Here is a 13,136-nt window from a genome sequence, read left to right as displayed (position 1 = left end):
ATTCAAAGCACTACATTCATGTTCTTTCAGTTTGGGGAATGAAAACAAGTCTGAAGGGGCATCGATCACAGCTATGGGATGGGTGGGGTCAGGCTTCCTTGTTAAATTCTATGTCAGCCCTTGCTGCCCTTTTAAAAATGAGCATTGTCCTAGTGGAAAGAATTCCTCTGTGAAATATTCCTTGTCTTTTTCTCACCGATGTTATCAATTTTTTAAGACGTCTTCCTAAGTCTCCATGATTATCTCAGACTTCAAGAGAATCTATCAAGATAACCCCTTTGGGATCCTTCCCACACACTCACTTACCTGTTGAGCTGACTTTTCTGCCATGTGTACATGGTTTGAGGTCTTCCCACCCTTCCCTACACGTGCTCAATGCATCCCAAACCCGTGTGGGGGGCAGCATTCCCATAATCTTGCATAGGCAGATGCCGTCATGTAGGGTATGTACACATGAAAGCATCCTTTCATCTGCAGGCACTACTCAGACTAGAGATGCAGCCCTGGGGCACCGCTGGGGAAGCACTGGACCGCCAACTGCAAGGTTGTTAAAGCCGCAGAAACCCCCCAGGGGGTCACTCTGAGTCAGAGTCCACTTGCTGGAAGGGAGTTTTCTTTTTACTTACGGCTAAGACAAGGGTATCACTGAGAAAACGTCGCTGCAGCCATCCACTGATGGCAGAGACACGTTACTGCATGTTCCGGTGGGTAAAAAACTGCGTTTATGAACAGGGCCTCCAGGTGGCAGAGTGGAGCACGTCTTGAGCTGCTTACCTCAAGGTCAGCCATTCACACCCACCAGCCACCGTGTGTGGGTAAGATAAGTTTTTTGCTCCTATAAAGATTTACAGCCTCAGAACCCCTGGGCAGGTCTAGCCTGCTGCACAGGGTTGCTGTAAGTCAGAATAAGCTGCGGACACCGAGTTTGGTTAGTTTGTTTAAATGTGAGCTGGAACCCCTGGACCCGACCTTCGTAAAGTTGTGACTAGTTTGAGAAACTATAAAATCCTGGGAAAATGACCTCAGTGTTAAGATTTATAAAAGCCCCTTTGAAACTACTCATTCACTGAAAACTGCCTGGGTATTTCATTCTGTTATGTACACACAGTGCGACCTCAAGAGGGAGCCACCTGGAGGGCAATGGACAAGGACAAATCAGGTAGCTACTTACGATCTGTGTATCTGAGGTAACCTTTTGCTGTAAGACTCGTAAATAGGCTTCTGTTCTGTCATCCACCTCAATCCTAGAATGGAAGTACATAATCCAACATTCAAGAAAAGTGATCAAACATGGGAAATGCATAAACAATTCTGTATTGATTACAGCCCATGGCGCATTTCTGTCTCAAATACTGCATGCTTCTAATACCCACCCCACTCACAATGGTTTCATCTCAGGCTTTCTCCCAGCCACTCCCAGTTAGTAAAAGGCATTTCTGAGCAGTGGCATTACAGGGAGCCATGTCAGCACTCTTTCTTGCTGCTGCTCCTTTAAATGGTCTGAACCACTTTTGAGTCTCCTAACCTTTCAAAACGTCAGTGGCTCTGCAGGGCCGAAAAGGACTTGAGAAACTCACATGACTGCCTTTTTCATCTGTATGCCCATGGCTGGAGTGACTTTAAACAGGTTTTGGATCAGTGAATTTGCAGCCTCATAGTTTCTCCGAGTGTAGATCAGCAGCCAGTTGTCCAGGGGCTTGACACTGATGAGTGGGGCCCCTCTGGTTTCTTTTGACCAGTCTGCGTATTGTGGGTTGTAATCAAACTGGAAGAAAGGTCAGACGCGCTGAAAAGGCCAAGTGTCTTCTACTGTTCACCATGTATTTTCTGAACATCAGAGCATCAGTCTTATGGCTAAATTGCAGGGACAGACAAAATGCACCCCGTGTCCACTTCCCTTACACAGACAAGGTCACCGTCACAGCTCCCTGTTGTGATCATCCTCTGCCCTCCCCGCCTCAGTGGGTCTCCTCTGTCTCTAGGGTTTACGAGGGTAGGTTGATTTTTCCTGTAAAGTCAAACGGCCTGACTGAGGTGGCAGGACCCTGAAAGGGGCTGCCGGAAATTCCTCCAGCAAAGCGGCAAAGGGCAGGAGCTCAGAGGGACAAAGTAATCAAAATACACAGATACCATCAAAATGCTACATCACATGATCCGACTGGCATGCACAGGACATGTAGAAAGCAGGAAAGCCGCTGTCTTCTGTAAATAAATTGGTCCCTGGCATTTGAAGACAACTACGTAACACTGACTTTTCTTCTACTAGCTTTTCCTTTCCTGAAGAGAAACCAGCAAAGCCTGGACAGTAGACTGAGTATGTGTCCCTTCGAACAAATGGTCCCGGCAACACGGAAGCCAAATGAAGTTGACGGTTTTTTTTTTTCATGTTAGTGGCAAGCCAATTACCAACCCCATCAGATGGCTCAATTTAAATAAGTCAGGTTATTACAAAAGAATTACGCCAGCTTTTGGCTAAGTCTTGCCCATGCCTTAGAAGACTCAGCCACAAGTGACCCTTTTCAGTGTCGCCTCTGAGTCCAAGTCGGCTCATTTCTGAAAACCCAGGCTGGTCAGCATTTGCTGATGGAGGGTGGGGATGGCAGGTGAGACAAGGAGGGGCTGTAAAGACTCTGACCACTGAGAGTGACCAGTAATTCCTACCGCTTTTACTGTGACTCTGCCCCAAATCTCACTTGAGAGTACTGAGTGGGCTTACTGTTTTTCCACCTTGGTGAATCTTTTCTGTTTGCAGAATTCTTCCTGAGAAGGACAGTAGGTTAGAGTCAAAGCTCAAACCCCAGTCTCGCAGTTCCCTCTGCACGTTGTCGTCTCTGTGGGTGAACAGATGCAAGCACCACTCACCCCACAGGAATGGAGAGCCCACCCCAGTGTGCACACACTGCGAGTGCCTTCCTCTGGAGACTGAAACCTCGGCGAGAACATAGGCTGGGACCTGCTCACGTACAATCCACGCCTCTCTCACCACCTCCATGCTGCTCTCCTTTGTGTTGTCTGTCTCAGTGCTCTTGATGGTCAGCCTCCCACCTCGCGCCCTCCAGGGAAGCCCCCTGATATAACTAGGGGCATCTAGAAGAAACTAGGTTTCTCCTCCATTCGTTACCTCCTTCTAGTGGAGAACTGGAAGGTCATGGACCACCAGGCTTGATATTGTTATTATTACTCCAGAGAAACCGTAGCCTCACTGAACAACACAAAGCACGAACCCACCCAAACACTTCCCCGTCCCTCCTGCTGGACAGAGCCACCTCTGAACCCCACAGACAGTAAGTACTGCACAGACACTGGAACTGCCACCTCAGGGAAGGACGTACTTATGGATGTAGTCAATGAGCCGGCCGACTTCCCGCTGCCTCTGCTCGGGAGTCAGTCGTGTATGAACAGCAAGGTCTTTCATCACGTTGAAGTCATTCCGCATCTTATCAGTCAGACCTTCATACAGACGACAACAACAACAACAAAGCAGTAAGGTGCATCTTCCAGGAACAAAAGTCTAGTTTAGTAACCCCTGAGGTGTGGGTGGTAATGAGTGGAACCAGTTCCCAGGAGAAAAGTCTGTTAGAAGGTGTGTTTGGGGGGGGCTGGGGAGGGGAAGTAAAGACCTCTTTCAGGGTTATGGGCCGAGCGTGCAGTCCTCCCGGCACATAGCCCCACCATACCTGTCAGGTAGCAGAGCTCAGGAATGAGCATGGCGGGTCCTGGCAGTGAGCCCCCAGGGCCCCTCCTCCTCTTGGGCTGACTAACCAACACTGGTTGCTTCAAGTCGGTGATTTCTTGGTTATATTGCTATTCAAGGGGAGGAGAAAGATGAAACCGTTCATAGCTACAGGTTTCCCTCTTAATTAAGAACTGACACCACAGCGAGGCTGGTATAACTTTCTTGTTTAAAAACCTACGTTTTAATTCCCCAAGACAGACTGTGATTCCTATCCTCTAGTGAGTGCACCTCAGCAATCTATGGTCGATTGTGCTTGTGTTTTTTCTTTTGCTGTCTGGAATTAGAAGGAGACCCCTAACGCCTCATTCCTGTAAGGCCACTTGAACCACACAGCCATCCATACTGCACAGAATAGACAGTTAGAAAGCACACATCAACAGCAGCTAGGAACCCAGGAGATGTGCACTAACATTTCAAAAATAGGTAAGGCCTAGCAGGGCAAGGGAACAGAGTGGAATCAGTGGAAGTCAGTAGTTCCCTTGATAGCAAACTAGATGAAAGAATCAGAAAAATGAAGTAAGCCCAAGAGTTATGAGGAACAACATCAAGAGGAATGACTTACATGTAATTAGAATTCCAAAAGAAGAAGAGACAAAAAATAAAGAATTGAGGACATTTTAAAAGATTTTCTAGCGGAAATCTTCCCAAATATCATGAAATGAGAAGATATCCACCTAAGAGGTTCAATGAACCCCAAGCAGGACAGACCCCACAAGAAAAGCACTAGGGGCGATAATGAAGGAATGTCCTAGTAGCAGAGGTAAAAAGCCCAAGCGTCACCAGCACAACTGCGCTCCGACTGCTGGGCAGAAACCAGTTGGGCAAGAAGCCCATGGGATGACCCACTGTGCCTCCAGCACGCCTGGCCCTCCAAGATACTACTGAAATAAGGACGCTTCCAGATAAACAGACATTAAGTAAATCTGTAAAAATGAGGCAAATCTTACAACAAATAGTAGAGTGTTCTTCATATAGAGAACCAAAATGTTAGCCAAGACTCATGATGAGATCACCTGGAAACTGAGCCAGATAAACAATTTTCAAAAATAAAATAAAGCTACAAGACTGAAAATAGGGAACCAGAGGTGCATCAGTAAATGACAACTTCAAAATGGGAAGAGGAAATACATGGTATAGTAATCACAGGGGAGGCCGAGGCGATGCCAAGATAGGACAGGGTGTCCTAAACTTACTCCACTGCTCCCACAGAGTGGATTCCCACTCAGTGACCCGAAAATATTCGGTCCACAAGAGACACCTCTTAAACACAAAGATTAAAAACGGAAAATAAAAGGGTGGGGGAAGGGTGAAAAATCAAGCAATGGAAACCAAAGAAAATCAGGGAGGCATGATGAATTTTTGATAAAGCATGGCAAAAAATAAGCAAGAGAGACAAGGAAGAGCATTAAATTACTATTAAAGGGTCAATTAAAGAGGACAGAATACATACATACATATGGACCCAATGAAAGAACCTCAAAATACGTAAATCAAACTAACAGAATGGAAAACCACCATAGCAGGAGACTTCCAGACATCACCTTCGATGAAGGCCATAGCAATGTGTAAATGCCACAGAGATCCCTATTGCTCTCGAGTCTGACAGTGACCCTCTAAGACGAGGGTCTCCAAGGCCACCCATGGTAATGGAAGCGGACTGTCTCATCTTTTCACTGCAGAGTAGCTGGTGGGTTGAACTGCTGACTCTTTGGTTAGCAGCCTAATGCTTAATCTACTTAATGCCACGAAGGCTCCTAAAAAGATATGTAAGAATTTAACACCTCCAATCAACCAAGTTGACTTTACAGACATACGATGGAGTACCCTCCCACCCCCAAAAGCAAAACAAAACAAATTGTGCTGGGCAGAGCAGAGCTTTCGTAGTACACATTTCTCTTGCTAGGCGAGCATCTCAAACAACGTGCTCTGAGTTAGCGCCCCCGGTCGCGTTGTCTGGGAAGGTTCTCTCTGGTCACAGTGAATTTTTGTGTAACAGCAGTTTTGCTTGCACCTTGTTTTTTTGTGATAGCCAATTTAAGAGAACAGTGTGCGGCTATACAATTTTGTTCCCTGCTCAGGAAAAATACCGCAGAAACTATTGTGATGTGTTGGACACAGCTTACAAGGACAGCACTGTGGGAAAAACTCAAGTGTACAAATGGTTTTCTCATTTCAAAAAGGTGAAATGTCTATTGATGACAAACCTCATTCTGGACGTCCATCAACTTTCCTTATACAGCAAACCCTATTCAACATAAACGCTTTTCTAGCCCACATGGGTCACTCTCCAGAAAAGATTGCATGTTACACCACAGAGCAAACTTCAATAAAATTTAAAAAAATATATCAAAAGACTGTCCACACACCCAGGGTCAAGGGCACAACAAGTGATCTAAAAAATCAATGGTAAGGAGGGCATAGGATGCCTGGTGGTTCTTGATCCAGGGCAATGTAACTGAGGGGGAATTATAGACACCCAAATGAAGGCTGAACATGATAGGGGGACAAGAGGAAAATAAAAGGAAATAGAGGAAAGAACTAGGAGGCAAAGGACATTTATAGAAGTCTAAATACAGGCATGTACATAGGGAAATAGATCGAAGTACATATATCTATATGTTAAGTATTAAGGTAGCAGGTGACATTGGGCCTCTACTCAAGTCCTCCCTCAACACAAGAACACTTTATTCTAATAACCTGGGATTCTGTGATGCTTACCTTCCTGACTCGATCACTAAAGACAACATGTGTGCCTGGCTATCAAAAGATAGAGCCTCTGGGGTCCTTAAAGGCTTGAAGATAAACAAGCAGCCATCTAGCTGAAAAGCAACTAAGCCCACATGCAAGAAGCCCACCAGCTTGTGTGATCATGAGGTGTTAAATCAATGGGATCAGGTATCTAAGACCCAGAACAAAAAAATCATATTGATGTGAATGAGGGGGAGGGAGGAGTAGAGGCTCAAAAGCCTATCAGTAGACAACTGGACATCCTCTTACAGGAAGGTCAAAAGGAAGAGACGAGCCAGTCAGGGTGCAGTATAGCACCGACAAAACATACAACTTTCCTCAGTTCTTTAATGCTCCCTCCATTCCATCATGACCCCAATTCTACCTTACAAATCCGGCTAGACCAGGGCATGTACACTGACTGGTACAGAAAAGAGCTGGAAACATAGGGAATCCAGGACAGATAACCCCCTCAGGACCAATAATAAGAGTAGCAATGCCAGGAGTATAGTGGAGGGGAAGGTGTAGGGAAAAAGGGGGAACTGATCACAATGATCCCCAGGGTAACAAACAACAGGAAAAACATGGGTAAAGGGAGAGAGATGATGCAAGATATAAAAATGAAAATTTTATATAATTCAGCAAGGGTGGATGAGGGAGGGAGGGTGGAGGAGGAGGGAGAAAAATGAGGAGCTGATACCAAGGGTTCAAGCAGAAAGAAAATATTTTTTAAATGATAGCAACAAATGTACAAATGTGCTTGACATAATGGATGTATGTATGGATGTGGTAAGAGTTGTATGAACCCCAATAAAATCAGAAATCATGAAGAGGAACAGAGGAGGGAAAAAAAATCAAATACATAGAATCTGACGTAAACATTGTGTTTTAATATCATTAAGTCACTCTCCTCCCTCATTCACTGCCAGAGACCATAGGACAGGGTGGAGTTTCCAGGTTAACATTACAGGCGTAGAACGCTCTCTCTTTCTCCCTCGGAGTGGCTGGTGTTTTCGAACTGCTGCCCACTACATAAATATTATGCCACCAAGGTTCCTAAAATAACACGGTAACAGAATAAAAATAGAAATAAATGTCTTAAATCAAACAAGAATGAAAGCACAAGGTTATCAAAACCTTGAGGACAGGACATAAGCAGCGGTCAGAGGGCAATTTACAGCCACAGACAAACACAACAAAAAGGAAGAAAGAGGCAAAATCAACACCTACTCCAACAAATACAAAAGTGTGCGTGCGTGCGTGCGTGCGTGCGTGTAGGTTCAATCACCAGAAGGAAGTAAAAAGACTGGAACAGAAATAAATGAAATAGAAAATAGAAATATAAGCCGAATCAGTAGTAATATTAGAAGGTGAACAAAATCAACGGACTGCTGCCAAATCTAGAGGAGGATGGGAATGAAGAAAGGGAAAACCAGTGACACCGCGACAGAGCCAACGGAATTAAAAAGGACCAGAGATTAGGAGGAACTGTACTCCAGCAAATTTTCAAACTAGAATTGACAAACTTCTTGAAATATACTGTATCAAGTCAGAGTAACACAGACTGAGGGAGAGAGTTTGAATAGACCCCTAACTAAAGAAGACATGGCACGTGTCATTTAAAAACTCCCAACAACTCCCCAATTCCAACAAAACTCAGTCAGACCCCTTTCTGTTAATGAGAAACACAGTACCATTTCCAACAGCCCTGACCCGGAGAGCTTTCCCAGCCAATTCTACCAAAGTAATACCAAACACCAACGACACGCAGACTCTTCCAGAACACCGAAATGAAACATTCCTGAATCAGCTTATGAAGCAAGCATAACCTGATAGCAAATCCAGACAAAGACACCACTAAAAAGAGGATTAAAACAAATATCCCTCATGAATAATGATACCTAAACTCTCAATAGAACCCTGGCCAACAGATTCCAACCACACACAAAACAAATGAAAAGAACCCCATATTTACATCAATAGATACGGAGAGGTTATTTAACAAAATCTGACACTCGCTCCTCATAAAAACACTAAAAAAAAAAAGGGAATAGAAAGAAAATGCCTTAACATACTTATAACATACAAAACCAATGACCAACGTTACTCCCAGTGGGAAGAAACAAAGCGTTCTCATTGCTAACAGGAACCAGACACGGGTGCCTTTTACCACCAGTTGATGGCAGAGTTTGAGTTTTTGATTCAATATTGTGCTGAAATCTTAGGCAGAGCTACCAGGCAACAGGGGGAATTAAAAGCACCCAAATTGGCAAAGATGAAAATTCCATGCACAGCTATACACAGGATCATAACCAAGAGACTACAAGAAAACTAAACTTGTAGGACTTCAATAAGGTGGTAAAGTCTGAGATCAACTTACACAAATCAGTCAGATGCCTTTACGTTAATGAATAAAACAGTACGATTTACAATAACCCCCCCAAATGACAAATTTAGAAATGAATTTAACCAGGAATGTCAAACATCTACATAAAGAAAACTACAAAGTACTACAAGAATATAAGACACTCAGCAAAAGAGACCTAAAACCCAGTTCTAGCACCATTATTTACAGAGATGGGAAACTAACCAGTAACTTGTTATGGAAAGGAAAGAGACCCCAGATAAGCAAAGCACGATCGAAGAACCACAAAGTCGAAGATAAAGAACAACCTTATCATCTCAAAACCTACTACACAGCTGCAACAGTCAAAATCACCCGGTACTGACACAACGACAGGTACCCAGACTACTGGAACTGAACAGCGAAGCCAGAGGAAATTCTTCCACCTATGGGCAGCTTTATCTTTGACAAGCAGCCCAAACTCATTAAACGTTACATACAGATAGACTAGTTAACAAACAGCGCCAGAATAACTGGCAGATTTGAAATAGAACCCTATCTCACATCACATTAACAAACTAACTCGAGATGGATCAGGAACCCAAATGCAAACCCTAAGGCTATAGACACCCCCTCGGATCCGGCCCAGCGTGAACGCCCTGCAGCGCCTGGTGGAGCAGCTCAAGCTGGAAGTCGCCGTGGAGAGGATCAAGGTTTCTCAGGCAGCTGCAGAGCTTCTACAGTACTGCACGCACAACGCCTGCAAGGATGCCCTCCCTATTGGTCGGGGTTCCAGCAGGAAGCAACCCCTTCTGGGAGCCCAAATCCTGCTCTTTCCTCTGAGGACTAGGAAGGAAGCAGTTCGCTGAGGAATGCTTCAAGGACGAATTGATGACTGCCTGCCTCCAAGTCGCAAGACATTTTCCCTAGCCAAACAACTTTCAGCTATTTCAGACCTTTCCTGTGGCCTGGTACCATAGGCACAATTCTATAGAAATTGATGTATTTCTGTTCAATTAAGAAAGAGTAAAGCTTTACAGAATAATGACCTGGTTCTTTTGGCGAAGTGTATCACACTTAAGACAAAGAAAAAGCTTGCCATCAAACTTACCCAAATACTCCTTTTTCTTAAGGGAATTGTTTTTTATATGCCTGGAGTACCATGTATGTTTTATTTATTGGATATTTCCATTTTAAAGAGGAAAACATTTCTATTTATTTTTTAAAATGGAATATTTATAATTTTCCCTAAGGTTTTTATACCATGACAAAATTTCTTTTCGCATTTCTAAATGAAGTAAGCAAGTATAGGCAGTCCCCAGATTTTGAACAAATTCCATTCCTAGGTCTGTCTTTAAGTTGAATTTTATCTGTTAGAAGTTAGGTTCATGTCTAACATTGCTTGGTCAAATGTTTGTCTTAGTATATAGTGTACTTTTCTACGTATAAAAACATTAAAGAAACACTACCAGATAATAAAGCATCTTTGACATAATATAGTAAACCATAATAATAATGCTTTGATGCACATTGTAAAGGAGTTCCCACTTGTTATCATGAACCATTGTATGTACCTTGTATTTTTAATAAAATAGGCTTCATAAGAATTGGGTTGTAACAGTGGCCTGTAACAGTAGGTAAGTCAGAAGCTCATCATCAAAAGGACTGCCTGAATAAAGACTTGAGGAAGAACAGGCCTTACTAAGCGACGCCTTGAGTTTTCTACACACGAAGAGCTTTATTGTTAACACTGAACATGGCAGCTGTTGCTTCTCAGACTAGTTGGAAAGAGTGATGTTGCATTGTATATTAGGTTGCCCCATCTTCTGTTTGAAGTAGATTTGGCTATTGTTTTAAATTCCTTTGATTTGGTTTGGGATACTTTTCAAAGAGTATTTTGTATTGGTGATAATCTTTGAGGAAATTGGAAATAAAATTTATGCTTAATTCATTAAAAAACCCTAAGGCTATAAAGACTAACAATGAAAAAACAGGGACTAACTTAGGGGCTCTGATACATGGCATATAAACACACGATTAAACATATGAAATGAAAAAAAGATAACTATCTGATTATTACCTCCTAAAAATTAGACGCTTATGTGCATCAAAAGTTTTCACCAGGAAGAGTAAAAGGAACCTGCAGTTTGGCGGGGGTGGTGGTGGTGGAGGGGGTGTTTTTTTTTTTTGCAATGACATATCAGTTAAGGACGAATTTATGAAATCTATAGAAAACATCAACACCTTAATAAGTACAAATATCCACTTAAATAATGGGAAGAGGACATGAACAGATACTTCGCCAAAAATGGTGTCCAGGAGGCCAATAAGCACACGCAGAGAGCCCAGAGAAGAGTTGTTACAATGACAGGTACAGTATATGCACACCCATGTTCATGGCAGCAGCATCATTCACAACAGCAAGATTATTCCAGCCATCTAAGTGTCCACCAACAATGACTGGATGAACTCTGGTACATATATACAACAGAATACTATGGAACATAAAAGAGTAGCAATAAATCTGCAAAACACATCAAAACATGGACAAGTCTGGAGGACATTCTGCCAGGAGGAATGAGTCAATCACAAAAGGGCAAATGTGTTAGGAGCACTATTATAAAAGGCCAAGAAAATCTGTTCATACAAAAACCACTTTCTGATGGCTACCAACCTATCTAGAGCGATGTTGTAAACAGGTGAGATCAACCACACCACTATATTAATAATTAAAGTATTAAGCAACTGGACTGAGAGTAGGCTAGTGCCTGGAAACCTCTTGATTAGGAACAAAGAAATTCCAAACTTTTTATAGTTCAAAATAGGGGGCTGGCTCAAGGGCGGGGTTTTCTAGCCATTACATTCTTATTAGGTTGACAGAGTAACGGGGTTGGAACAGCACAGCTACAGGTGCTAATTCAAAGTCTTACAAGATAGCATGCATTTCTTGTTAACTGGGCAGGCAGTGTTTGGAGACATCTCAGAAGAGTCAAGGTCTTGCCGGGATAGCTGGGAGAGGGAAGAGGAGCAGGGGGCTAACTGCTACCAAAGGGCAGTTTGAAACAAGATGGTGCTCCTCTTGGGGAGGAGATGAGCCAGTCAGGGTGTGATGTAACGATGAAAAATACAACTTTCCTCTAGTTCCTAAATGTTTCCTCCCCGCTCCCACTACCATGACTTGAATTCAACCTTGCAAGTCTGGCTAGACCAGAGGATGTACACTGGTACAGATAGGAACTGGAAATCCAGGGAATCCAGGGCGGATGAGCCCTTCAGGACCAGTGGTGTGAGTGGCGAAACAGGGAGGGTAGAGGGAGAGTGGGTAGGAAAGAGGGAACCGGTTACAAGGAACTATATGTGACCTCCTCCCTGGGGGACAGACAACAGAAAAGTGGGTGAAGGGAGACGTCGGACAGGGCAAGATATGACAAAATAACAATTTATAAACTATCAAGGGCTTATGAGGGAGGGGGGAGCGGGAAGGGAGGGGAAAAAAGAGGACCTAATGCCGGGGATTTAAAAAAAAAAACACCCAAAAAACAAGATGGTGCTCCTCATGTTAAGCTGGGTCACTACATTCCCCACTTCTTTAGCATATGTGCTGCTGATGCGAGCACATTCCCCATTTCTTTAGAGAGGGAGTCAAACCATTGGCTCAGGCGTCTATTGGGTTACAAAGCTGTACTGTGCTTGAAGCACCATGAGGCAGACTGCTTGGATATGTTTTATGGATAAAGTATACAAGACAATGTATGAGACACAGACCTATAAGCAGTGCTAAACAGTAGTAAAGCTAATGGGGCGGCACTGCCAGTTAATCGGGAGGTTAAGAAGGCTTCTAATTGAATGGTCTATAATGCCAGGATTCCTGTGATTCTTTCTCTTTTGCACTGGTCTAACCTGTCTCTTACTTTCTGCAAAGAGTATTACTGAGGGAATCAGTGGAGAGGTCTGAGGGGCTGGCTCCAATCCCAACTACGTGGACACCTGCCCCTTCCCCCAGAAGAATTTATTTCAGAGGACAGCACTGACACTGCAGTTCAGGGAGAGGGACATCTCTGATCAGAGCACATGGGAGCAAATGAAGGTGGGGCAAGAGAGAGTGGAGCACATCCTGGCCCACCAAGCCTTGCCGATGATATTCCCGCTCAGAGCAGCCAATCCACACAGAAAACCGTATGGCCAGCCCCACTATGAGACATGACATCCCTCACTGACCCATAGCCCTACAGGGGACAACACTGTAGACACAGTGTGGGAACTGTGCCCGATCTGATCCTACGACACAGAGGCAAAACACTAAGGGCATGCAACAGAACAGCAGGGGGA

At 43.8% G+C, this 13,136-nt stretch overlaps 1 protein-coding gene across 1 annotated transcript in view; it reads right to left on the bottom strand.

Moving 5' to 3' along the window:
• PIWIL1 (piwi like RNA-mediated gene silencing 1) overlaps positions 1–13,136 on the bottom strand; it is a 235,586-nt gene that overhangs the window by 15,209 nt on the left and 207,241 nt on the right. The window contains exons 10-14 of the mRNA XM_004709621.2: positions 3,678–3,804; positions 3,333–3,450; positions 2,717–2,831; positions 1,578–1,765; positions 1,172–1,244 (exon numbers count right to left, since the gene is read on the bottom strand). Of these exons, the coding sequence (XP_004709678.1) occupies positions 1,172–1,244; positions 1,578–1,765; positions 2,717–2,831; positions 3,333–3,450; positions 3,678–3,804 (621 nt within the window). The remainder of the gene's footprint in view (positions 1–1,171; positions 1,245–1,577; positions 1,766–2,716; positions 2,832–3,332; positions 3,451–3,677; positions 3,805–13,136) is intronic.

The sequence above is a fragment of the Echinops telfairi genome, unplaced genomic scaffold (genome assembly GCF_000313985.2).
Source record: "Echinops telfairi isolate 266 unplaced genomic scaffold, ASM31398v2 ScPeMD7_7412;HRSCAF=8450, whole genome shotgun sequence".
Classification (NCBI taxonomy): domain Eukaryota; kingdom Metazoa; phylum Chordata; class Mammalia; order Afrosoricida; family Tenrecidae; genus Echinops; species Echinops telfairi.
The sequence above is the reverse complement of the archived record's forward strand: the minus strand, read 5'-3'. Positions and strand labels throughout refer to the sequence as shown.